Below are 27,887 nucleotides of genomic sequence, written 5' to 3'. Positions count from 1 at the left end.
CTGACTGTCACATATAGTAAGGCAATAACAAAACTAGGATTAGACTGTCTCCTTTTTTACTTCAGTCTGTTTGGCTCATGTTGCCTTCTTTACTGTACTCATTTTATGGTCCCATTGAGCTAAGTCATGAATCCTTTTTTTTCACACAGAGGGGTAGTTTTTCATAGAGAAGAGGTTCTCAGGGGGAGTATATTGCATATGCCAATGTGACAAAGGGTTTACAATTCAATCTGGCTTTGTTCTTTGGAAACTGCAGTTGGGACTGTCATATGGAGAATTTATCCATATCAATGAGCCCTAGCTTCTGAGTTATAGTGTACATGCTTCACAAAGCCTTAATAAGACATTTTGATGCCCAAAAAGCTGTAATTTTATTGCATACCTTCCTTGAAACATCAGTATGATGAATATCTAGTACATAGAATGAAACAAGGGAAGAAAGCTGGCCTGCTTTTGCTGAATGAAGCAGCTGTTTAAAATCTGTATTTTCATCTAAATGGTTTTATCACCTTTTATTCCTTTAAAATAGGAAGGGAGCAGTCCCTCTCTTCCCAGGCCCCAGATTTGGCGTGTGAGTGTTTTGATATGTGCCAGTCAGCTGATGTCCCTCACTCCTGGTGGAGACACACCCTGCTGGAGCTCCATGCCCACTAGCAGAGCCCTTTGGGGTGTGTGGTACCCGGGGCTGCGCTGATAGAGAAGCGCTGCAGCACGTGCATGGCATCAGGCACAGGAGAGGCTCCTGTGAGAGCCCCAGGGCTGCTGGAAGCCAAGAGCCTCAATGGGGCACCCAAGCGCTGGCTGCTGGCATGAGCGTGGCTGTCCTGGAGACCTGAAACTGGAGGGAGTCACGTTGGTCAATGGGTCTCACTCCCTGCTATCAGCACCACCTACCTCATGGAGCAGTTATTCCTTTCATAACCCAGCTGCTCTAAGTGGCCCTTTGGGATACTTCATGCAACTTCTTTAGGAATGTTGTTGCTGTGGAACAGATCCTTGTTGCTCCAGTGTTTCAGACGTAATATTTGTTAAAATCCACAATCTGATATATATTTATTTATGAGCAGTTTATACCGATTTCCTCTGGCTGTTTATAATTCTGGTCTTCAGAGCCCTTTGATTCTTTCTGCATAATTTAACTCCACGTGTATTAATGGTGCCTCTCAACTTTCTGTCACTGGCATGGGTTGTGGCAGTGTTCTGGGTTTTTACCAAGGCTATTGAAGAGTACATGAAAGAGGATGAGTTCTGTTCCTTGAGGGGCTTCATGAGTAACTTTATACCTCAAGTTCTTTACTTATCAGATCTCTTTTTTTTCTTGTACTAGTGCTTGTTTTTTGCAGCTGAGCTAATCAGTTTCCATGAGACAATTTAGTAAATACTTAAGTGGAGGTATGAGGCAGAGCAGCTCTAGCACCTTAATGTACTTCAGCTGGGTTACTAAAGTGCAGTATGAGAGTGAGCCAATATCTGTTTACGAAGTTATATTGTCTTCTCTACCACACTCCATTTTCATTGGAAACTTGTATTATTTCTTCCCTAGCTAAAAACTTGTTCTGAAACCTTACAAGCATATGAAGTAAGACCAATGGGTTTTTTAATTGTTTAGGTAGCTTATGATCATCTTCTTTTGTATTGTGACATCATATAGCATTTTCCACTCAGTTTATGAAGTCCTGAACCATCCTAGATTTAGAAGGTTAATTAGAAGTGACTCTTGAAAAAACTGAAATTTTACACAACATTTTTACATTTTACACAACACAATCAGACTTCACTGTTTGATTTTTGAGAATCCCTTCTAAGGATTTATAGTCTGAAATATTTATTAGCTTAGGAACAAAATCTGATAGAGAAAGATAGATACTGAAGAATGAGTAAAATACCAATATTATTAATTCATGACAGATAGCAGCTGAAATTAAGCTCTTTTGGAATGAGAAGGGTGGATCCATATATTTTTTATACATATATATATATATATGCACACACAAGTATATACACATGTGCATATATTTGTGTGTGTGTATATATATATATATATATATTTGTCATCCACATACCAATTTATATATATATATATAAATAATACACATTTAAAAAAAAATTACTTTCCTTTTCATTCCTTTCTTATACTAAAAATGTGTATTCAGTGGACAGGCAAATGTTACTTTTAGAAGCCTGCTGCTCCTGATTTGGAAAAGACCTTTGTGGTTTTAAATGTTTTGTTTTAATCAGAAATCAATTTCCAGCTACCCTTTAAAGTGATACCTTATCTGTCCTACGCTTATGTACTGCTTAATTTTGTACTCCTGGGAGGTATCCTTTCTCTCTGATAGAAGAGAGCTTATTAAATTTCATTTATTAGGAGAATTTAATTTTTTTTCCTGTTGCTAAATTTAAGAAAATATTTGAAGAATGATTTAAAAGTAATGGTAAGATTGTTTTTTGTTTTAATTGGGCAATAGAAGATAAAAGCTGGAAATCATGACAGTAGCCAACCTTTGGAATTTTGATACGGTTATTTTAAAAGGAAAATAAACTGAAGATTAAGAAAAGAATCCTATTTAAGTATATAGTTCACATATTCCAACTGGCTGCATTCTTGCCTTAAATTCAGTAACTCCACTAAGTTGTTCTAAGATTTCTCCATACATTTCAAATACAGATGCAACCATAAAATATATTAAATATATAATTTTTACTGTTTGTAACACTAAATGATTATAACTTAAGTCAAGGTTGTTGTCGCCTTTAATATATAGTGCCTAGTTATCTGGTTTTTGTTCCCATTCCTTGAAGGTTTTGTTTATTGAGGAATTTGGGAAAAAAAAAAGAATTTGTTAATAAGCTGTTAGCATTGTGAATAAAGCATGTAAATAGGAAAAAAAAAGCCAATTTAAAAACTTCAAACCATTTAAAAGCTCAGTTATTTTAAATATAACAGAAACTACAGGAGCATGTGTTCTTACTTTTTCGGGAAATTGTAAAACTAAGTAGCTCATCAGAATAAAATATAATAGTAAAACTTAATTTCACCCCCTACAGAAAAGTCCAAACGGATGTGTAACATTATTTGTGTCAGTGTTTGAGGGACCCAGACCTGTGGTACTGTTACACAGCTTGTCCTGTAATAAAAAATGAGGTTTATGCTTTCTTACTCAGCACATCAACTCATTATTTATTATGTCATTTTCGTGATCTATTACAATTTAGAACTGACAGTTTCTGGGAACCTCTCATTTCTCAGATATAAAGCAAATAAATATCACTTTTACTACCCCATATATAATTGCAAATTGATTTTCAAGTTGGATCACTTAGCTTCACTTTTCATTGTCTAATGTGGCCTTATATAATGCTAAATACTGAGGCTGTTGAGTAACTAGAGAGTAAAACAATTGATTTTTTAATATAATTATCTATGGTCAATTACCATAGAAGTGGGGGTGTGTGGATTTCAGCCTTGTAGGACAAGCACTAATTCCCATGAAGGAATTTGTAGAAGAATTGAGGGTAAGTCAAGTCCATTAACCCTTCTGATGCCTTGAAGCAGATGTCTCTGTTTTTAACTCCTCTGGTTCTTCTGTGTATTTGACAAGGAGAGCTGGGCATGTTCAAAAGCCTGCAAAGGGATGTCTTGTCTGCCTAATTGGATAATTAAACCTTGGCCAAACATCTCCCAAGCCCCTTGGCCTCCAGGCTTCCTTGTAAATGATTCAGGGTTCTTGGGCAGAATTGGGCATAAAGTTTATGCACAAGAGAGCTGAAAGCTCAGACAAATCTCCTTGGCTACATGTGCTTGGAGATCCATGATCTTACATTTCTCTATCCGTTCCTTCTCATCAGTTTTTTTTTCACTGGTAGCTTGACATCAGCTTTTCTTCTTAAACTTAACCTGTGTTGCTATTGAGGCTCATCCCACTCTGCCCAGGCAGAGACCAGACTGGATGTATCTCCAGCTTTTCTTGATATTCCCAGTATTTTCTGTGCTTCCTGGCACTGTGCCCTGTGCCACCTACACACCCTGGCACAGCTGATTTCAGATTGCATTTTCATACCTGGGTGCTATGACCACATCATTCTGAGAAAATGCTCTGGGAAAGCAAAGTTGTGCTGCAATGCTGTTACACTGTCTTATCTCTGACTCCATGTAAATATTGTTGTAGAGGGTTAAGTTTTAAGTAACTTAAACTACTTTATCTATACTAAGAGGTTTTTATCAGAAAGGTAACTAGATTCACGTGAGAGGAAATTAATTGCCTTGCAGAAATCCAGTACATCCATTTTCACTGGGAATGCAAGAGGGAGAAGTAGAATCAAAAGTGTTTCCAGACTGAGAGAAGCAGTGAGTGTAGGTTTTGGGGAGTGATAAAGGTACTTGACACAGGACACTGGCTGTTTGCTTTCCTTACCCTTGTGGGACTGAGCCTGTGTATGTCAAACCACTTCCTACAAGGTGCCAAGAGCTGGGTGAAAGGGAATGTGACAACAGCCAACTCTTCTTGTATGCCATTAGGTTGTGCATCCTTCCTTGATGATGTTTTTATTTCTGATGCCTATTACAATAATTCTTCATTTTTATATATTTGCTATATAAGATTTTGTAAAGAGTGATTGGAGACTACTCAAAAGCATCTGTGACTGCTAATGACCTACTGACTGGTACCTGAGACTTGAAGCAATGTGTAATCAATATTTGTCTAAAAATTAGTGTGATTTGTGGTGTTTTGTTTCTCATAACTGTTAGTTATGAAATATAACAATAGTTTCATCTTGTTATAATCAGAAGTACAAAATACCCATTTTTACGTGATTGATTGTAGGAGAATTTGTATTTAGCTTCTATTTTAAATTTAATAGAATTAAACACTAAGTCATATCCAGTCTTGACTGCTTAATTGAAGTCAATTAAACAGAACCTGAACGGTTGTTCATTGATATTTCTTCACTAACATAATTTAGAGTACAGTAAGTGATACTGTTTTGCCATTGGGATTCATCTACATTAAAACCTATTTTATAGAATCCTTCAGGGCAGCTTAAAAAAGAAAGAGAAACTGTGTCAACATTTAATGCCACTTATCCAAGGTCCATGATTCTACTCTAAACTTCTGTTTCATTTTCTCAGTAAACTCAGTTAATTTTGATGGGTGACATTTTTAAACCATGCACTGTTGATTTCTGTTAAATGTACTTTTTGTTCTACAAATTTCCCTTTAGCAATCCTCAGTTTTTTGAACTCAATTATTTTCATCTGAAAATTGGCAGAAAGAGCTAAGTATTTTTTTATAACAGTTATGCCAAATCCACTGGTCTAAATTGTTCACAAATGTAATTTGCCTGGCTTTGCAATCAGCTTAGTTTCCAGATGATTTGGCTCATCATAACTTTGAGGGAAACACATAATGGTGACAAGGTGCCCTGGCCAGATCAACTGAATGCTTTTTAAAAGTACAAGTGGCCAATGAAGAAATAAACAAAGATCAGGGGGTTGATTTAAAACCTCTTAACTTTTTGTAATGGAATCTTGTATTTGAAGACATGTTCTTTTCAATTTACAGGCAAGGTCTTTCAACATGCATGAATCTGTTTTAACAGTTAATTCATATTATAATTATTCTATCAGTCATAGGACAGGTTATAATCTTCATAATCTTTGTTTTATTTTAACTATGTTACAGATTTACTGGCCGGCAGCAAAAGAGAAGGTAGAATTATGTAAATTAGCTGGGAAAGATGCCCAGGTAAGTATGATATATATTTTTTATTATTGCTGTGATTTATTAATATCTGTGTGCTTGTTGCCAAATGCACAAAATGCATTAGGAAGCTCCTGTTACACTTTTTATGAATTAATGTCCCAATTGTTTTTTCTTAATTAAAAAATTACATTTCTGTTGTTTTTAAAATATTAATACTTAAAAAAAAATTCAATATTGCAGGCAGCAATCATGCTATATTTTTCTTTGATGTAATAAATGCAGCTGAGAGGTGAATGGACTTACCTCAGAAATGTATACCAGGCAATACTTCCATAAAATCCTCTTTTTTCACATTAAAATGCTTCTTTTTTTCTTGGGAGTGTCCTGAGTGTAACTTCATTATAATTCTTTAAAGAAACAGAGAAGTAGAGCAGTGTATGAATCAACTTAACTTGCAGACAGCTTCAGTTAGGGTTAAAAGAAAATCTCAGACTCAATGGCTTTTCCCTGGAACCACAAATTTTCTTTAGGAAGTATATTTAAGGTACATACATGTATACAATACAACTTTTATATGTGTTGCTTAGCACAGATTACATCATGTGTCTAGAGCCTAGCCCCATAAATGTAAACATTTCCCGGCTGTAAAATAAAATTTCCTCATATTTTCTCAAAAAAAATCTCCTAATTTCTGTCAGCACATCAGTTACCAAGGTAGACTCCAGCTCAAAACACTGCTAGCTCTCTGCTTGAAGAATTTCAACTTATTCTAACTTGTTGCTAGCATTATATTTACAGCAGTCAAAACCTCAACAACACCTTTGCTGAGCACTGGGAATATTCTTATACTGGTATAAGAATATTCTTATACTAGTTTATATGGAGGATTTGTGCTGTTCTATTTCTATCCTAAGAGAAGAAGGAAAGGGTTCTGGGAGGGAAATACTTGTTTTGGACTTTTACTTAGGTGTAGGATGATGTCTAGAAAGTATGAACTGATTTTGTGTTTCTCTGGAGTACCTCTGGAGTACTTGTTTTGTGTTTCTGTATTAATTTCATTTTGGGGAAAGATAGAGCAAGCCTTTTCCTCCAGCCCATGTACCATCCTTGGAGCACATAGCATCTGCCTGTGCTTCCCAGCAAGGACCAAGCCCAGCTAGAGCCAGGACAGCCCACTGGACTCAGAAATGACCAAGTAAAACTCACCAGTAAGATGTGGTTGGTGCAGAGACAAAGCATATCCTTGGAAGTGTGCTGAAGCCTTTCAGCCAACCGCAGTTATTTTAATAATTTAATATTTGGTGTTAAAGCACCCTGAGCAGGGAAGCAAAGGCAGGAGGACTGGTAGCCACACAAACCCAGTGGCTCTGCGACCTCTGCCCAGTTGTTGGCAGGTGTTGTTTGCTACAGCAGAGGCTGAACAGATGCCCTCCAAACCATGCTGTGAGCACACAGCTTCTTGTGGCTGAAAGCCTTACAGCAGAATTAGGTTTGCAAGTCTGATTGATGAACTGCCTGGTAGATAGCCACTGTCAAATTGTAGTTGTTACAGCTTTGAACTGCTTCGTAAACAGTCTCTGCTACAGTAGTTTGAAGTATAACAGTGCTATGGCTGAAACTTAGTAGAATGTGTAATGTGGAAAAGAAGAATACAAAAAGTAACCTTTATCTTTCTTTTCCCAACAGACAGAATGTGCCAATTTTATCCGCGTTCTTCAGCCATACAACCGGACACATGTTTATGTCTGTGGCACAGGAGCGTTTCATCCTCTCTGTGGATACATTGAACTTGGAACTCACAAAGAGGTAATTTAACTTTCTCACTAGTGTGACATGTCAAGGAATAGCCCTCATCTTGTTTAGCATTCATCATAGATTGGAAAATACTATGTGAGTGTGTAAAAAATGACCTGACAGCAGCTTGCATAAATAACTGGATAAATGGTGGATTCTGCGGGTCAGACGGGAACTCTCGTTCTCACATTCGGTATGTGCATATCACTTTTGAACAAAGCACTTTCCTCAGGCTTAATACACAAAGTTCTTTGGAATGACACTTCCATGTGATTAACTAAGTGAAGAGAACATCTAACCCAGATGTCTTCCTTTCTAGTAAGTCATTTCTGCACATACTTTCCTTACGCACATACATTCAGAGTTCAAGATGAAACTTGTAGTTCTGTCTTTTAATGTACATATTCCCTTGGTCCACAGAGGGATTCCTGTGCCTTGTGCATGAGAGTAATGAGCACTTTGAAAAGGGTCTCTGAGCCTGAGTGCAGGGACAGCATCTCAGGACTTTGCAATGTGTTGCAGTCTGGTCACTGAGGAGGTGTTGGTTGGTGTCCATCACTCGTGGCATATTCCTGAGCTGAAGTTTAGCAGCTGATTGGTCTTCATTTGCTGGTGACAAAGAAATCTCTATCCTAAGTGGTAAATGTTTGAGACCTAACCCCCAAAACAGAAGAATTTTGATGTTGTGTCAAGCAGCCACTTAGTACACAAGTCTCTTTTTAACTCCTATATGCATTACACCTTGGCTATATTTATCCCACTGGCACTGTTCTCAGACAGTGTTGAGATGTGACCTGTCTGGCTGATTGCCTGTGGTGCAGGCTTCCTATGCTGCTTTAGCAATAGCTTTCTCTTTTCTTCAAGGCTGGGTAAAATTCTGGAGTATAAGAAATGACATCTAAAGTTACTAAATGGATTAACCTGAAACAGAATAAGAATCACAGAATAGTTTGGGTAGAAAGGGCTCTAAAAGACCACCCAATTCCAACACCCCTGCCACGGGCAGGGACACTTTCCACTCGAGCAGGTTGCTGAAAGCCCAATCCATCCTGTCCTTGAACAATTCTGGGGATGGAACATCCACAGCTTCTTTGGGTAACTTGTGCTGGTGCCTTACCACCCTCACAGAGAATATTTTCTTCCCAAAATCTAATCTAAACCTACCCTCTTTCATTTAAAGTTGTTCTACCTTGTTCTGTCACTGATACGTGAAATCAAGGGGAGATCCCCATGGAAGAAAAAAGGGATTGATGCTTGCCCAGACTGAGATCTCTCATTATGTACCCCACAATCTGTGGGTTGGATGACCAAGCCAGAGGGGCTGCCTGTGCAAAAGAAAACTGAAGCTATGAGAAATCTACACAGTAGTGTTCTTTGCCTAATAAACCATTAATGCTCCTGGTATTGTCTGGTATATGGTGTATAATTTGGCTTACAGTGAAATAATTCTGTAGACTTCTTTGCTTTACTACCTTAAATATTCTGATTGAAGCAACTGAAATTTTAGATCCCTTGTATCATGCTGATTTCTTAGCTGAATGATCAAATACACAGCTGAATAGACCAGAACAGCTCTCAACAAGAGTATAAATAAGTCTCTGGTTTACCTCTGGGTCATTAGCAAGATTCTTTATTCACTCTATCATTGCCCTACTTCATTTCATCTACTTCATTTGTGAAGGTTGTTTTCACCAGACCTTATGAAATTATGGATTTGGTCTGACTGTTCAGTCCAGCCAGTCTAGACAAGGGGTCTGTCTCAGCTAGACATGACCAATTACCTTGTGAGAGGAAATGGAAGAAGAATCCTGGTATTGTATTTCCTAATCCCCTCACTGTCCCCCAGTCCTGCCTCTCCCACATTCCTCCTGGTTGCTCAGCTGCAGGGGTAGGTTGGACAGTGTTCAGCACTGCTCCTGCCTCTTCTGGCAGAGCAGCTCTTCTGCAGCCTCCTACTCACTTATCAGCCTTGAATGGCATCAGGCATATTTTCCCTTTCCTTCTTAGAGGCCCAAACACTCTTCAGCCACCATCCTTCCACCGCCTCTCCAGATAAATGTGACAAGGCAGGAGGGTGCTGGGGATAGGCAGAGTGATATGAATTTGACAGGCAGTTGAAAATGTCTCCTTGTAGGAACTGAAGCCAGGAAATCCATTCTCTTAGAATTTTTTCTTTTTTCCATCCCTCACCTTTTAATTTTTTTTTTAATTTAAATCTTTGGGTTATAATAATAGATAATGAGTGTGGGGTAATTAGCAGCCTCTCCAGGAAGATGTAGGGTGCTTGAAAGAGCCAGGCCCTGAGATAGCCTCATGGAGGGTGGGAAGCCAGGCAGTGCTCTGCTGACCTTTGAAAGCTGCTGGTGGAGGTGCACAGTGCTCTCCTGGCCAGTGCCAGTGCTATGAAAACAGAGAGGAAAACACTGTGGATCAGGTGACTCAAAACCACAGCAGCCACTGCTTTTGAAGCAGTACAAATCCCCAACGGGATCACACAATTAAAGGGGATTAAAGTCCTCGTCTTGTTATTGCTCGAGTCGCTGCCAAAACTTCTCTTGGCTGGTGAAGAAGAGGCTTGGCCTGGTTGATGCTGTTAGCCACAGCTCTCCAAGGGATGGTCTTTTCTTTGAAAGCTTTGCCTGAAGTGAAAGCAGGAGGTTAATTCTGTGTGAATGCCTGGTAGTGTCCATTAGTTTGTCTGGGGGAAGTCTGAAATATTTGATGTTGATCTGTAACTCCCTTGGTCCCCTGAGTACTGCTGGGCTTGCAGACAGCCTCCTCCCATGTGATAAGGCAAGGGTTCTCTGAGCTGCTCAGGCTTCCACATCCTAGAACAAAGAACAATGGGACACCAGCATTGTCAGGGAAAAAAAAGCCTGATTTTTAGTTTAGTTTTATCCTTGCTATGTTCACTTCAGCAGCCTGAGAATTTGGTTTGCATGATATTCCACAGGTTTGGGAAAGTAACAAGTATTTTGATGATCAAATTCCACTCCCTATGAGCTAGGATTGCTGGAGGAAATTGAATTTATGTTCTCAGATTGGAATTGATTTTTCTTTTCTCTTAAGGAGCTTAATTATTCAATATCCTGGGCTTTTGTCTTCTGAGTCTAGAGAGTTTAGGAGGCACCTCAATAACATAGAAAGGTTTGGTCATTTATAAACTGATGTGCATTAAGGATGAATTGAATTAATGTGTTGTGAAGTCTAATCCTATGTGGCCATCTTTGGACATACTTGCCTGTCATTTGTACTCTCCTGGCCTCTTGCAAGGTAGAGATATGGAATAATTAAAATAATTAAAATCACTTAATCCATTTTTAATTGTTGAAATCATGGAGATGCTTTGATTTTTTTTTTTAACTAGCTTCTAAATTTTTGTCTCTGTAATATATTGATTAGATTTCTGAGCACTAGTGGGATTTTAAATATCACTGTAGGTAGGAAAGCATGATAAAGGAAAACATGTTAAAAGCACTTTTGTAGGAAATCTCCCCTCTCTTAAAGTCAGCACAATTCTGAAGAGTCCCTGTACCTGAAGAAAATTCACTTTACTCCTCTGAGCTATCAATTTGCCTTCAGCAGGACTCGCTATGGATTTCAGGTTAACTGTACTTTCAGGAAACCATTGAAAGGGGCAAGTAAAAGAATCCCTGCTGGCAATTCAGAACTATAATGAAGCTTCAAATGGATGCCTGCAGGAATAGAGTTGTTGATTGCCCACTGAAAACATTGGCAATAATTTTTAAATAACTTATTTTCTTTATATTCCTCTATGCTCTTGTTCTGTGGCCCAGGAATTAATCATACTGTATTTGGAAACTACAAGGAAGAAACTATTCTGATATCTCTCATATCTTTAGCCTTGTTAAAAATAATAAGAGAGAGCATATGTTGCTTTCATTTTAAAAGGGTCTGAACTGTGTCTGTTGTGAACATTATTCAGCAGTCCCTGGAGAAATTTCAGAGTCAGCCAGAATCCCTTCAGGGTCTCCTGTTGCAATACAGTCTATCAGCACTTTCCCAAATAGAAGCCAGTGCCTTTTAAGTACAATCCAGCTTTTAATTGGAGTAGAAATGAACAATGCATCTCTTCTTTTCTGAAAATAATTGGTTTTTGTTTTTTTTTAAGATTTGTGTTTCACTACAGAGTGACCAGGATACAGTAAAACACTGAGTGAAAAAATCCAGATATGAAACAGACACAGACTGTAAACGTCAATGCTGAGATGACAGCTGCATGGTCTAACACACCTTCACTTTGTGCACTAGCAGAACTGGCTGTCTGAGTGAGTTTTTCTCTGTAACCACACCAAGATAATGAATTTGTGTTTATTCTCAGGAGATGGTGTTCCGTTTGGATACCCAGAACCTGGAGTCTGGCAGGTTGAAGTGCCCCTTCGATCCCCAGCAGCCATTTGCTTCAGTGATGGCAGGTAAGGAGCCACCAGAGCCAGGTGCTGCCCTCGGACCTGCAATGGCTCTGGGTGAGCCCAGGAGTTCAGCAGATGCCACTGCTGGAGCTCCTGTGGCACTGGTCATGTTTCCATTGTGCTCTCAGAGCTGGGGAAGCCTTCAGGCTGCAGACAGACAGAGAGCTGGAGGGGCAGCAGTGCAAACAGAGGCATTAGAATGGCAGTGAAGCCTCTGTCTGCCGGGTGGGAAGGCGGTTTCACCCTCACCCAGTCATTGCTCCTTTAAGAGGACAACAAAAAAACCCACATGGACAGAGAGTGTTTGAAGCCCTTGTGGGCCTCTTTCTGCAATTATCAATATGTTCTGCCCTTTGAAGTCTGCTGACATGCACTATTTCCATAAATACGTTTCTGAGGTTTCTATTTACTCGAGCAGCCACTTCTGAAGCCGGGAGCCAGGGAGCAGATAGTGCACTCTGCCTGCTGCGTGCATCGCAGTACTGTGTGGTCTGACATTTGGAATGTCAGCTTGACCTCTGCATTTCAAATCACTATAAGAGCTACTTTTGTCATGGTTTGGTTCATAGCTTTGGACAATTTTCATTTAACTTGTCCGTCGAGCATATGAACACAAGATAAGAGTGAAGCACCATGACGTTTTCATTTGCAGCCAAAGAGCAGTGGTGACAGTGCTTTGAAGTATCGGTCACTCTGTGTTATAAAAAGAATATGACTAATGTTCAGTCTTTATTCTCAGATAATAAGATAGATGATTTGTGATTCTGACCCTACAGATGGGGCAGGACTTCCTTTATTAAAAACAATAGATTAAAGCCTGTGCTTATTCTTCTCAGAGACCCCTAGTACTCTTTAATGACCGTGAAGTCTATTTTTAAAATGGGGTTCAGAAACTTTAACTTTTTATTTAACTTTTTTTTTTTAATGCAAGCAGTAGAACTCTGTGATTTATTACAGCATTGCCTAATTTCAGTAGCACTGTCATGCTCTGACTGTTCTATTAAATCTTGTGAAATGAAGAAGCTGCTGTCTTTTAGCTAGCTAAGACATGAACTTTGCTACATAACAATTTTTGAGAGAGATAAAATTAATGGTCTGGGTATTCTACTACCCCTTTTTTGACTGTTGCTGGTGTCAAGTGCTTCACAATAATGTACAAGGAGCACTGAAAGGAGTTACAGGCCTGACCAGAAAACGTGTTTTTGGTCTGTCTTTGGATGCTTACCTTATTCCCAAGTGAACTAGGAGAGCAGTATGGTTCATGGGTAAAATGCTGCTCTGGAGCTCAGGTGAGATCATTTCCCATCCCTGCCATTAATGAGCAGAGTAACCTTGGCATGTGACTTCTCTCCATCTACTTTTATTAATCTGCCAAATGGCAGTAAAGATTACTTATATCCTTCAGAGAACACTTCTTATTCAGTTACACATTTACAAGCTAAGTAATATCTAACTATATTTTCACTCATATATGTAAGTTAATGCAGCTGAGTAATTTTCATTCTTTGTAGAAATAAGTGGTCTAGTACTAGATGACATATCACTTCAAGTAGACCCATAGATAGATTTGAAAAAGTAGTTTTTTGACTGAAAAATCACCTGTTCATCATCCATCCTCACAAATTACCACTCACCAAAACTGTCCAGGTCGCTACAGAAACTTGGAATGAGAGATACCAAAAGCTGAGAGAAGTGCTGAAAATGCCTTGTCAGCAGAGCCTGAGCAAGGATGGAGAATTTCTGTTGGCCCTTCAGATGTATCGATCACAGAGTGCCTGTCACTTAGCAAACACCAATTACCCTGCCCATCCCTCATTATGACAAATACCTTTCAGAATGCACGATTGTTTCTTTACAAAGGCAACACGCTGTCTGAAAGATGTGCTTTCCACAACTGTCATGGAAATAATACAGAAGTAACAATAATAATGAGGTAAAAAGAAAGATGATAGATCTTTTTTTGACAAATAAAGTGCTTGTGGATCATGGGTTGTGGGTTGGTTTGTTGATTTTTTTCCCTCCCTTGATCTTATTTTTTTAAGTGCATTTACATCTTTCGCAAATGAAAGCACAAACATCAGAGTTGAATGGTATTTATTCTGCATTCACACTCAACAAAGGCTTCTCTCTAAAAGATCTTGTGAAATGTTTCAACCCAGGAGTATCAGAAAACCTGGATGAGGAACTTTTGGAAGGGAATTTTTATATATCATATTGCTTTTTGTAAAATTATAATTTGTGAACATGAACTTTTTTGTTTTTATGAATTCTAGGGATTTATTTCTGCAACTCATTAAACAAAATAAAACAAAAACCCTCTCCAACAAATAAAGCTTGTTATTTTACAGAAAAAGGAGTATTTTAAAATGCACTATATGGTAAAAAACAAAAAAAGGTTTACAGTGATGCTGTTTCTTTGTTTTCTTTTTGAAAAGTACTGAGATATGAAGGGAAACAGAAAATATTGTGCATTCCTTAGCATTTTCATTGCCCACAAAAGGGGCAGAAGAGCAAATAGTGACTGCAGTTGCAGCAAGCTCAGGGCACTGTGTTACAGCTGTAGTGTCCTTGTGAGGCAGATTCTGGCTGCCTTATTCAAGCAAAATGTGTCCTTTATTTCAGGGAGAGCACTCTGTGTTAAAATGATGATGGATTTGTGTCTGTAGCCATATTGCTGCCATTTACACAAATTCCCTGAATTTGTGCCTGAATTCCTGTCTTTGTGAATTAACTGTTGGATGGAGATCCTTGCTCCAGGAATGGGCCAGGCTGCAGCATTCCAGTGGGGCAGCATCCATTCTGTTTTTCTGGCTCAGGAGCAGCAAAGCCATTGGGGCCATGGCAGTCCTGGGACACGGGAGTAGCTGGAATGGACAGGTGGCCATGCCCTTACCCTGGCTCCCAAGTGCATGGGACAGGGTGTTCTGATTAAATAGACATTTATATCCTTAAGAGCCCAGTTGCCATTAAAGCCTGGGAAATTTACTTTCCTGAGTACCTAAAAGATCTGAAAATTAGGCATTTACTGTGTTACTTCTCAGACATATAGTTACAAATATCACTCTCATTTAAAAGTAAATAAATTCACAGAACCGAAAAACCCATTAAAATATGACCCAATAATAATATTTTAAAGCATTAAATTAGTTTATAGACCAATTAAACACAGGTGTTGTTCACCCAACAAAATGTAAATAGCCTTTTTTTTATGCCACAGCTGTAGGAACCCTATTTTTTTTTCATTTGCAGATGAGTATCTTTATGCTGGAACAGCTTCTGATTTCCTTGGCAAAGACACTGCTCTGACACGTTCTCTGGGCCCTTCTCACGACCACCATTACATCAGAACTGACATTTCTGAACATTACTGGCTTACTGGTAAGATCCCAAACATATGCTGTTGTCATTTGCATTGTGCCTGCCTCTGAAGTTAATAGCTCCTTCCTTATATAAATATATGTCCAGTAACTATAAATATAGATATTGTATCATGGAGGCTTTGGATTACGTAGGCTTTTTTAAAAAAGCTCAGTGGAACAGAAATGCACTTGAGAAAAGTCACAGAGGTGAAAATGCTAATTAAGGGAAGAGTGGGAGCATAAGACTTAATCATAGTTTCCGTCTTTGATGTGTATATCTGTGTATAATCCTACCACTGAAGCAATATCATGACTGAAATGCTTCTATATCCAGTCTTGTCAGAATCATATTTTAAACTGTATTTTCCAATCACTTGTTAGAAGCTGTTCTGTATAGCATGTTGAAACAACAGACTAGAAATCCCACATTTTTTGCTAGGAGGTATTTTTCTTTTTTTTTTCTTTTTTAGGGGGAAAAATACCCTTTGTTGCTGTGAGGATCATTTTAAAACCACTAAGGGCACACTAAAATAGCTTCCCAAGCAAAACAGTGCTTTTTCTTGCCTGTTAAAAAACATTGGGAGCTAGTAAACCCTCTGAAAAACTGGCTGCATTTGCACCCAGCCAGTCTCAAACCACACACAGAGTAACATGGAAAACTTCACTCACAAGCTGACCCTGCTCAATTAAAGCATCCCCCTTTTAGCTGTCAACTGTCCTTAAAGATGTGGCAACACTGGTCCTGGCTCAGGATGCCTGTGTGACTATTATGGGTGCAGTGTAAGGCCAGGGCCTGCTGACCACAGGGTTAAGTTGTCTTCCCAGCAGACAACTTCTAACAAGCATAATTTTGCTTCTTAACTCTTTGAGACCTCAACAAAAGGAAATGTTCTTTTTTTTTTCCTTAATAATTTTTCCTATCCCTTCTCTTCATTCTGTATTGTTGCCTTAAATTTCTATCTAGATGCAATTCCATAACTCCAGGATTTCTACTACGAGATAAGGAGAGAAAGCCACTTAAAAGTCATGTTTACCTTTCCAAATAGGAGATTGAAGAATCTCACTCCACTGACCTATCCCACTTTCATTTCTTGTGCTGAAAGTCTTTCTTGTCCCACATCTCCCATCTCATCTCTGATTTCCACACACCTCTTGTGCAGTGCAGAGAAGAAATGGACTGCTATGAACCACAATGGGTCCATCCAGGAGTCAGTTCTCTAATTCTAATTAACCATGCAACTGCATATCCAGTTTTATCACTGATGGCCTGCAGATGCTCAGCATGGAAAGGTGGCTGGGCAGCTGCTTTCCTAAGGGATGCAGTAATAAGGTAAAACCAAAGGTTTACTGTGGTTTGGCCCTGAGCAGCATCTGGTGCAATCATTAGTATAGATCCACATTGATGAGCATTACAGGGTTCAGCTGCCAGTCCAAAAGAACTTGTAGCTTAAAAATACATTTTCAAACATTTCTTTCTCTTATTATTGTTTCTTCATGAGCAGTTTGAGGCAAGGGAACAGTACAAGAAAACAGAATAAACTATAGGTTTGAGAAATGTTTAAATGTTTGAGTGGGGGGAGGTGTCTGCCTTTCCGCTCTCATTTAAATTGATTCACAATTTATTCTGTTTTCACTTAAAGCATCTGTATTTGTGAAACTTTTCTAAGGAGAACAGTATATTAATATGTCTGGGTCTGAAAAACAGCTTTAGTGTGCTAGACTGTGAGGTGAAAATTGCCCCACACTATATAAACACTGAAGACCCTATATATTCTTCAGGTTTACCTTGTTTCCAGCCATATAAAACCCTACAGCCACAATTCTGTCTAAGACTTCACAAACACAATCCATTCAGTGTTATGCTAAGAGGCATAGACATGCTTTTAATATTTTAAACAGTCCTTTTAAGGTTGGAGAAAATTTGAAGTGCAACTTGAAGTGACGGCATCATTTTTGCAATAAGCCATGGGGTGGCCAATATATTTCTAGTTTATTGTGTAATGTTACCAATTACATACTTCTGTGCTTTCACCCGATATTGGTATAAAGAAAATATTTACTTGATTTCAGATTTAAAACTCCCATCTCATGAAAATCCCCTCTTCTACTGCCCATTTACCAAGCATGTGTTAGACCTCCAGTAAAAGTTGTACATACTTGGATAATTGTACAATTGGAAATAAATTATTACCATGCATGACTCATGTTTTACTTAGGATAAGCATAAAATGTACAGCTTGCTTTTTTCCAGAGGGCCAAGGAAGTTTTGCTATAATGCACCTTAATATTTTTAAAGTTTAGTCTTATTCTGTTTCTGGAAACAAAATTATCCTTCCCTGAGGGAAGGGAGGTAAAGACAAAGCACAAGGGAAAAATGCGTGGGATACCTTCCAGTTCCTTGCAGGGCATCTCTGTCTTGGATAATTAAGACATGTCCTAATCTCAGTGAGTGAATAGCAGCTCTGCCGAGGGGGAAGGAGGAAGGCAGCTAATCTTTCCCATGACTCAGGCTCACACGTGCTCGTCCTCCCGCAAGGGTGGCACTGGAGCAGAGGGGAGCAGGGCTGGGCTCTCTGGGGTTCCCACAGCTGCTCACTGGAGCTGTCTCACCCAGGGATGGGACACGTGGGGCTGGTGGCCCCTCTCCGGATGGCAAAGCTACCCACTGGAACTGAGTCTGCCCCGTGCCAGCCCCGTGGGCAGAGAGCACTCCACAGCCCCACACACAGGCACCCAGTGAGCAGCTGCACATTCCTCCCTCCTCTGTAGGAAGGGAAGGCCATAGCTGGAATGAGGGGTTCCTTGAATTGCATTCATCTCTTTTTGTTTTCCCTTTTCACTTTTTTCATAGCAATTTAGTCGTCTTTTCCAGGGCAAAGTCTTGGAGGCAATGAATTCTTTATATCCTGTGAACTTTGGATGGAATTCAGCTCCCTTAGCTCTAAAAAGCAAATGTAGCATCCTGTCTGAGCTCAGTCCTTTTGCTTGCCCCTGTAATTTACTGAGTGATGTGACACTTCCAGAGGGTGACTCACCCTGCCTATTGTAGGAATCTGTCTTAAAATAGGATTATTCATTGTCACTTTGTCCCTCCCTGAGAGTGAACCTGGCTGAGAATGGGTTAGGAGCTTGACTTCTAGGTGGTTATGGTAAATGAGGTAAGCACTGTCCTTTGTATTCTGTCATACCATGTATTTCTGTCAGCCCAGCTACACAGAGGTGCTGCTTCCCACTGTTTTGGGCTGCTTTTTCATTTCTTTGTGCTCTGGCACAGCCACTGCTTTGTGGGTCTCTTTTTCTGAGCCTAAGTTCTCCCTAGGTTGCACTGAAGGGGGTGATGGCCAGCAGGTAACCAACAGCCACCCCTGCAGTGAAGAACCAGCTGTATCAGCTTTTCCCATCAGACCGCATGAAAAAAGCACAAGCAGCACATGTACCATCTATTGCCAGAGCTCATGAAGCCATTAATCCCTGGGCTGGTTACTTGCAATCTAGCCATGAGCTTAATATGTGGGAAGATCTGCTGCTGAAGCAAATAGTGGGGGGGATAGATCTGTCTATGGGAAAACAAATCATAATTAGTTTTTTCTCCCATGAAAAGAATCCAAAAGCCTAATTCACAGTTAGTTTAAATGCACTTTTATATTTTGGATAGATGGGTTAGAAAAGATGAGACAAAAATCTCAGTTACAGAACATTACGTGCTTTTGAGGTCATAATCTCTTCCATTTAATTATTTTTACTTCATCTTCATATCTTTTACAATGTATTTCTGCTCGAATTTAACTTTCAATTTCAGTATTTTCAGTTGTGATTTAAAATCGTTAAATATTGGTGTTCCTTTAATTAGTTAGTGATTCTTCTAAATGTGTTCCAGGAATTGGTATTGAGACATTTATTTTTGCATTTCGCTTGCCAAGGAAAGCAATGAAGTTTAATCTTCAACCCCCCGTACATTCAGTGTTTTGTTCTGTGAATGTGGATTAAGGAAAAAAAAGGATGTGACTTTCAAAAACATGGAATAGAAGAATTTCACAGGTTTCCTCTTAAATGGCTATTTTGCTAACCACACATTTAAGAAACCATACTAGAAGCATATTTATGTATTTATTCATGCTTAGAGATCTAATCTTCAAAGTAGCCTTACAGGCCCTGAAGGGTAAGGAATATTTTCCTCAAGCTCGTTTTGAAATCCTGACTTAAATTTATAGATCTTGATGCCTGCATCATTTCATGTTTTCTGCTGACACCATTCTCTAGTGACAGAAAGGTTTAAAATGGAAGCAGCACTGTGACTATTTTCACCCATAAATTTACTCTTCTGTCACAAAGGTGCACACTGAGCACTTAAACACATCCCATTTTGTCTCAGGCCCTTTGTCTCAGACTGCAAACTTTTGAATCAAGGGCTCCCTTTTTCTTCTATGGGTACTGTGGAGTTCATGGTGAAAATTCCTCAAGGCTAATATAAAGTAACAATCATTATGAAAAGGACAAAGGCATGAAGATATATTGAAAGCTGATAATAGTATTCCCCCATATAAACAGTGTGCTCTGTTTGCTCTGCATTCTTACACCACCCTCCTTATTGCTTTCTACTGCAGCCTACCTGATACTGGGGGACAAAGACTGTGTATTTTATTGCTGAAAGAATGTATTTTAGAGTCAAGGGTCTCTTTGCACTGTATTTGTATAGCCACTTCTGTTTAAAGAAAAGCACCATTGATCCAAGTGCCCTCAGAAGAGCTCATCTATTGCAGCATGCTGGGGAATGTCTTAAAAACCCCTACCCCAAGTAGCTGGTTCATTTGTGCAAGGCAGGGTTGTTGCCTGCTGTGCTGCAGTCATGGACCCTGGAATTGCTTCAGTTTCTGATTTTAGTGCAAAATTACAATGAAAACAAACAAACAAGAAACCCCAACACCTAAAACAAAAGCCCTCAACTAGTGGGCAGGTAGAGCAGGATGGGAGGCCATGGATGAGGGATCTTGGGAGCAGTGAGGAACATCTTGGCCCTGTAAGCATGCCTGCAAGATGCAGGCAGACATCCACACTTGCCTTGGAGGAGACCAGGAGTAATGCAATGGCCCAGCATGCCACAACGAGGCATTTTTTGCAAAAAGCAGATTTTAATAACCCAAACAAACCATTACATTGATGCAATCAGTCTGTTTCCAAGAACGGGGAGCTGGGTCCTTAAGAGTGACCAACCAGTTTTGGAGTTTGCTGTGCTAACTGGGGAATCCCAGCATGGCACTGTGTTGGATTTGCGTTGGAGCACTGGTTACTGAGAATTTTAGACTTTCTGCGCTGACAAACATTGATCCCCAAGAGAACACTACATTTGACCTCAGGCCATAGAGAAAATTTCCAAAATTAAATGATAAAACTAAGATTATTAGTGTATAATTTGAATAGAAGTGTGTAATATCTCATAGTGAAAAACTTAAAATTTAAAGCTTTAGAAATAGTAATATATATAAAACAAGATTGAAGTTTTAAAGCAGAAGCTAGTCCTTCTTCACCTTCTTCCTGGATTTGGGTGATATTGTATAATTAAATAAAAAGTCCACATTACAAACTACAAGTAGTTAGTTATTGAGCTAAAAAGAAAAAATAATTTAAGTATCATTTTTTAATTAAATAGTTTATCCTTAAAAAGCCTCATAGAGGGAGAGATATGGCTCCATTTTTTAGGTTGTTAAAATGAAGTACTACAGAACTCACAGTTTGTGAGACTACAATATAAAAAAGAACTAATAAACATCTAAATCCAAACAAAAAATACCATCTCATGCATTTAATCCCAACCCTGACAAAAAAAAAAGTTTAAAACTCCACAGATTTGGTAGATACAGTCAGTAAGATTGCCACATCACAGATATGTGGGAAACATTTCTTTGCAAGCTATGTCTAGTAAACAGTAGTATAGTTCTGTATTGATAACTGCTGCCATGAGTTAATTAAATAAATTTAAATTCTACCAGGTGATTTCAGAAAATCTACTTAGCTTCAGTTTGGAGGAAAAAGCAGTGAGGTAGATCTGTGTAGGCAATGCTTTGTACTGAGACTTAGTCTGTCTCCAAACAAAGAATGATAACAAGTGCTGCATACTTTTGCAAGTGGTAGTAAGATCTGCACACAAAAACACTAGCCTGAGAATAAATACTTCAGATTCCATGGTGATTTTCACTTGGAGTTAGTAAGAAAGTTGCTGCTGCATATCTATATAATATTTTTATTTCACTGAAAGATGTAACATAAATGCAGCGTTTAACAGCAAGTGCTAAGGCTTTTCTTCAGATTTTTAACCCCATTTTTCTTTCAATTTCCAGGAGCGAAATTCATTGGAACTTTTCCTATCCCAGATACCTATAACCCAGATGATGATAAAATCTACTTCTTTTTTCGAGAAATATCTCAAGATAGTGGCACATCTGACAAGACAATCCTCTCCAGAGTTGGGAGAGTTTGTAAGGTGAGGACTCTATAGTTTTGATAAAAATTAAGCAAGTGTTGTTTATTTCTGTGAGAAACGTATTTTCCCCTTTGTTACCCAATGAGCCGCTGTAGTAATTTTTCTGAACATTGATTACTAATGCCATCAGAAATTTACTTGGCATAAAATAGACTTAGTATCGACTCTGCACCTCTTTTAAAAAGCTAATAGGTTTATAAATTATAATCCTGTGTCCAAACAGTAAAGTATTGACCTTCAGTGCAACAATATCATGTTTTGTTTCATGAGCTTCCAGTGAGGACGGATGAGTCAAAGTGAGCACAGTGGCAAGGTATTTGGGGTTTTGTGGAAAGTGCCCATTGATGCATGGATGTACAAACCCATTCCTTAGCTTGGCTCTGTGGACCATTCCTGGGCATTGCTGAGAGCTGGGGTCAGTCATTTGTTTCTGCACATTCCTGATAACCCACTGGGGTGAGGGGAGGCTAAGGAAATACGCACTTTCTGAGATACACCCACATCTGCCTGGAGGTTTCCTCCCTTTGGAAGAAGAGCAATTCTTGACCCATTCACCAGGAGGAGCGAGCCCCTGGGTCTCCTGCAATGTAAAAAGTTAATTTGGCTGATGCCTGACCTCCTTTGAATGATTACTCCTTCACTTTCCCCTTCATTCTGCTTTGGTTTGCCCTTTATGAAAGATTTGTGCCTCAATAGTATATAGAGACTGAAGCTTTCATAAGCTTCAGTCTTTTTGGAGAAGCATCTCTCCAAAGGGCAGAAGCCTCCTCAAAAGACAAAAGAAAAGAAAAACAATTCCTGCAGATGAAGACAGCACTCAGTGTAGTTTGCTGTTTAGCAGCCTGATGATTTCACTGAGGTCACCACCCACAGTAGCAGAAGGGTTTGTAGACTTCTGTGTCACATGCACACTCTCTCCAGTCCATTGTCCCCTAGAACATTCTGTCCCTCTATTCTGTAGTAACAGAAGCAGTTAGTGGAAGTGCTCTCATCCTGTCTTTGGGTCCTCAGGAATCACTGGTAAAAATCAGGAAAATGGAACTTGAAAGCTGCCTTCATATTAGTAACATAGTAAACATAAGCTTTGAGCAAATGTTTGTATTGTGATAAACTGGGTATCAGCAGCACCACAGAAGTCACACAAGTAGGTACATTTCTATGATTTTGTTCAGAATCATTAACAGACTTGCAATTTCTGAGCAGTGACTCTGAAGAAACTTGAAAATTAGTACATGAACAAAAGTGTTTGTGATTTGCAATAGGATGTGTGTGGGAGAAGAGCACTCCTTCAGCTGTGGACACACACTGGAAAAAAACAAAGAGTGGACAAGTGTATGGATGTGTAGATCTGCAGCTGCTCTGCAGTCCAGCAAACTCCCAGCTCCACCTGAGATTTCAGTGGCCACAGCCATTTCACACTTCTGTCCTTGACCTAAAGTGTTAAGATAACAAAACACTCATTCATAAATCAGTTCTCTAGTAGGTTTTTAGCCAGACGAAAGAATGGATAATCTTTAGCTGGGTATTTCACAGTAGAGTGATTAATGACAGAATGGAAATGCAAACATTTATGATTTGCTGCTAGACATGGCATTTGCTGATTGTGAGAGAGCACTTAATGCATTAGGAGAAATTGATAGACAGCATTTTCAAGCCAAGGCACATGAGAGTGTATAGTAAACTAAGATATATTGGCTAGAGAAAACCAGCATCCTTTACCTAGAGAAAAAGGGAGATAAGCTATCATAATAAAAGCAAATGTATTGTAAGGAAATCCTAATGACTGTGTATAATCATACCTCAAATGAGAATGTATATGTAGAGTAATCATGTTAACGGGAAATATGTCATGAATTTTATTTTTAGTAGTCAAACCAAAACAATGAAAACTGATAAGCAAGGTGATTATTATTAATAGTTCTACACTGTCTTCTTTATTTACTGAGCACTGGTTGCAGAATTCTTTTGATAATCCAGACTCCTGCTTTTTTATATTTGTCTTAATTACCAACAAATTTAAAAAATGTATTTCTAATTATTATAAAGAAATAGAATTATTATGGATATTTGATAGAAATTAAATGTGCAAATAGACTTGCCTGTTCATGGACTGAGATATTTTGGATCTGTGCTGTGGTATGAAACATCTGCTGTGCTTAATTGTCTCTGACATGGGAACAATGCCTTTGATTGCAACAATTGATAACAACAATTTCTAATTGCACTGTCTCGTTAATGTGATCTGTACTGCACAGAGTTAAGGCTTTCCTTCTTTCCCTCTTAAGCAGAGAATAACAGCATTTGGGAGGAGCTCAGCAACTTCTGAAGTAGTTTGCTTGGTGTAAACACAGTTTTTTTCTACTAGAACTTGATTGCTCTCTACCTCGCCTTGCCTTAGGGCTCCTGTCCATTAATGCCAGAAACACATGCTGAAATTAGAACAGGATTTGTTTTTAGTAAGAAGCTCAGTCAATGCAGCCTATTCTTTGGCTAATTTCCAAGGGTTCAACAATACGATCTCTCAGTGATCCCCTCCCTTAGGGAAAATCTCAGGAAAGAATTCCCCTTTCCCAGTTACTTTCCGAACCAGAAGACTGCAGTGCTCTTGCTGGCAGCTCTTTGCCCAGAGTCCAGCGGCTGTGCCTTGTCCTGCTCAGCAGAGCATCTGCACCCAGTGCCCTGCAGCCTGTGCTGCAGCTCTGCTCAGCCCCACTCAGCTCTGCATCATCTCTCTGTGCCACTGGCACTGGGGAGGAGCTGCTTTCAGCAGCCACTTTCAGAGCCAGTTGTGTCATTTGTCATGGCAAATGGCATTTCCTGTTTTTGGTTTGAGCAAGCCAGTAAAAGTATCATTGCCTTATCTGCAGTACCTGATACTATTTCTGTTGCGTTCATACTTACATAAATTGCAGTGTTTGGGGTTATTTGCTTTCTTTTCATATAAGGCCACAACCAAAAAGAAAAATAACTATTTTAGCGAGCAAAATTTATTTATTTTTTAAAATGCATGCAGTTAGACATATATATATTAATTGATCACACAAACCTTAACTTCTTAAGAGCATGAATCCACTTATTCCTATTTCTATAAACACAGGCATAAGATTTTACAGCCCACAATCCTGAACCACTTTGCATCATGAAAGACAGTACAGAGTCATTACACATTGAGGAACGTTTTGAAAAAAAATACAATTTCAGCATCCATACACTGTGCCCTGTGCAGTCCAGTAGCAAGCCAGCCTCATTTTTGTGCATACTCACTGCTAAATGATGGTAGAATTCTAATTCTAACCTTGTATATGTACAAGTCTAGCCCTAGAAAGGACACAGTTTTCCCTCCTATTTTCCCCACTCAAATAAAGGGAGAAATAAAAATCTAACATAGAGAAGTCACAGAAAAAGTTTTGAAGAGGGAGGAAAGTTGTTGGAGCTTTGTTTGTTTGTTATCTATATAGAAACACATCTTTTCATAGTTACAACCTCATCCTATTGGAATGAAGTGGAAAATAGCCAAAAGCAGTAGTCTCTCTGCTGCAGTATGAAAATCCTGTTTATTATTACAGCGGTTTGCATTTGCTGTGTTACAAGCTTCTCTTTAATGGTATTGGTGATGTATTGCAAAAGTTAAAGCTTGCAGTCTTAGAGGCTGGTTTCCAAGACCTCAACTGCCAAGAAATCAGACTTCAGCCCCTGATGTTTTCCCATATTTCCCCAAGTGTTTGGTATCCAGAAGCAGCCTTTGTTCTAGTGGGAACAAGTGAGCTCTTTGTCTTTTTTTTTTCTTTTTTTCCCCTTTTTTCTTTTTTTAAATACCGTTCCACCCCTATATATACCAAGCTGTACCTGGGGAAAAGCATACTGCAATTAGGCACAGCCCTCTTGGTTAAACTGTACTTTCTAAGCACACTGGAATGTAATCATTTTAAGAGCTCTTGAGTCAAGAGCCCTGGACACACCCTGCATTCCACCTTTGGGTAATGTAATTTATTTCCAAAGCCATGAACATCAGCAGAGTTCAAGGCTGTGACCTTGCCTCCTGTCTGGTGCTTGGAGCAATTTGTATTCCCAGAATGGCAGGAGGGAGCTATTCCTCTGTGGCTCCAAGTCCAGACTCTCCACGGACTTTGCCACAGGGCTGCTGTGTTAGAAGTTTTTCTTGTCCTGGATATAGTCTAGCCATGTCTTTACTGTGACTAGGGATAACTGGCTCATGGTCATTATTGGTATTTCTGTTGTGTGGATAATTGATCTGTCCCCAAAGCCCTTGGAGCTGTCCTGGCAGTGTCCTGCTTTCCCAATCAGCTGCACCAGCCAGGTCCCGGAAGCCAAATAGCCATGTTCACATGTTCTCAGCAGGGCTAATTAATCTGGGCTCACAGCCATGCTCGTGCAGCCATCCTGCTTCCAGTTCTGGAGGCAACTCATTCCAGACGAGATTTAACTTCCTGTGTGTTACATGCTTACATACCTCCTTTGTCACCATAATATTGCCTAGCCACAACTCCAGACATAGGAAATATTTTTTTTTCTTGATTTCTCAATAATAATTATTAAGAAATCTCTGAAAAATTCATCCCTTGATCAACCTTGGCCCTCATTTGCCTGCTGAATGTCCTTGCAGCCGTGAGGCCTTTGGCAATCAACTCCTCTTGGACTTCCAAATTTGATATTTGCACATTATGTGCCATTTGAAAGTTTTCAAATCATGTAGAAAAGCAGATGCTCATCATGATGATTTCATTTTTATGGGCTGATGTGTTGGAGATTGTCCAGTTCCATAGAGTATCTGCGTCTAACTGTGATGGATTAAGAGATATAACATCAGGCTTTGTCAGGTCTTTTGGTCCAACTTTCCTTTTCGGCAAGGGTTATATAAGTATAGGAAGTTTTGTAAATTTCTGTCCCTCATGGGTGTGTTTCAATAATTAGTATTTTGAAAGGGGAAATCATGATTTACAGATGAGGCAAAAATAGGTTAGATATGCTTATATGTAAAGAGGTGTGACTGAATTTTACTGACCCTCAGGGAAAGTGAGAAATAAGTTGCAGTGTCAAGATAGATCCTTAAAAACTGGATTATGGAAATGCAGCTGCACAACCTCCAAAGCAAACTTTGGAAGCCATCCTAGTTGCCAGAGAGACATTGCATAAGATACTGCCAGTACACCTTGGCTCAGAAGTGGAAACCTCTAGAGTTAATTGAAGTTCCTATGGCTAATCCCAAATCCCTGACTTGTGAGTGCTTTTGCTCTGATGTTCAAATATCTGTAAGAGTACAAATAATGACTTTCTGATTTTTAAGTTTTCCTCACATGATTGAATTATCTCCCTGTCTTTTTTTTTCCCCTGTCAGTACATTTACTATAAAAATGTACCATGGTTTGCAATTTTGCTATTGGTGATTGAGTACAGTGTTGTAAATGCAGATGTTTCAGGATTCCAGATTTTAAAGGACTTTTTAAGATGATGACCAACCTTTGTTCTTTGGTCTCATGCCCTTCCCAGCTCTCAGCCTGTGGTTATCAATGTTGTGGTCACAATATCAAATTCAAGCGGCTTCAGGCACTTGTATATGTCCAAGTGAGGAAACTAATTATCATGCATTCCTGTTTTTATTCTTTTATTTGTCCCAAGCCATCCTTGTCTTTACCTGAGCCTGTCAGTTTCTGGATTTTGGGGATTTTTTCATGGCATGTTTAGTAACAGTCCAGAATTTTTTTTTGCTGTCTAGTTAGGTTTTCCAGTCTGGATCCTATCCAAAGATAATTTGGTAGAAACTTCTGGGTGTGATGTTTAAATATTTTCCAAAACAAAAATCAGCATTTTCTGTGATGAACCAAACAGTTATGCATGCTCAGTGTACTTTCTCAATAAAAACAAGACTGGTTGAGGAGCAGGAGCTAAAGAGTCCCCACCTCATTGTCAGATAGAAACTGCAGACACAGAGGAGAAATAACTTCCCCAAGTTTACTTGATATATCCATAGGAGAGCAGTCGAAGTTCTGAAGTCTGATGTGCCTTCTTTCTCTTGCTTATAATTCAAGTACTATTATAACTTATAATAATTATGTAATTATTATAATTGTAATAACTTATATAATATCATTATTACAAC

General features: G+C 39.1%; 1 protein-coding gene across 3 annotated transcripts in view; it reads left to right on the top strand.

The window, feature by feature from the left end:
• Nucleotides 1-27,887, top strand: part of SEMA3D (semaphorin 3D) — a 142,334-nt gene that overhangs the window by 71,918 nt on the left and 42,529 nt on the right. For all 3 annotated transcript variants that reach the window (XM_064702973.1, XM_064702971.1, XM_064702972.1), the window contains exons 4-8: nucleotides 5,685-5,747; nucleotides 7,392-7,511; nucleotides 11,842-11,935; nucleotides 15,182-15,310; nucleotides 21,627-21,769. In XM_064702973.1, the coding sequence (XP_064559043.1) occupies nucleotides 5,685-5,747; nucleotides 7,392-7,511; nucleotides 11,842-11,935; nucleotides 15,182-15,310; nucleotides 21,627-21,769 (549 nt within the window). The remainder of the gene's footprint in view (nucleotides 1-5,684; nucleotides 5,748-7,391; nucleotides 7,512-11,841; nucleotides 11,936-15,181; nucleotides 15,311-21,626; nucleotides 21,770-27,887) is intronic.

Source organism: Zonotrichia leucophrys, chromosome 1A (assembly GCF_028769735.1).
Source record: "Zonotrichia leucophrys gambelii isolate GWCS_2022_RI chromosome 1A, RI_Zleu_2.0, whole genome shotgun sequence".
Taxonomy (NCBI): domain Eukaryota; kingdom Metazoa; phylum Chordata; class Aves; order Passeriformes; family Passerellidae; genus Zonotrichia; species Zonotrichia leucophrys.
The sequence above is the reverse complement of the archived record's forward strand: the minus strand, read 5'-3'. Positions and strand labels throughout refer to the sequence as shown.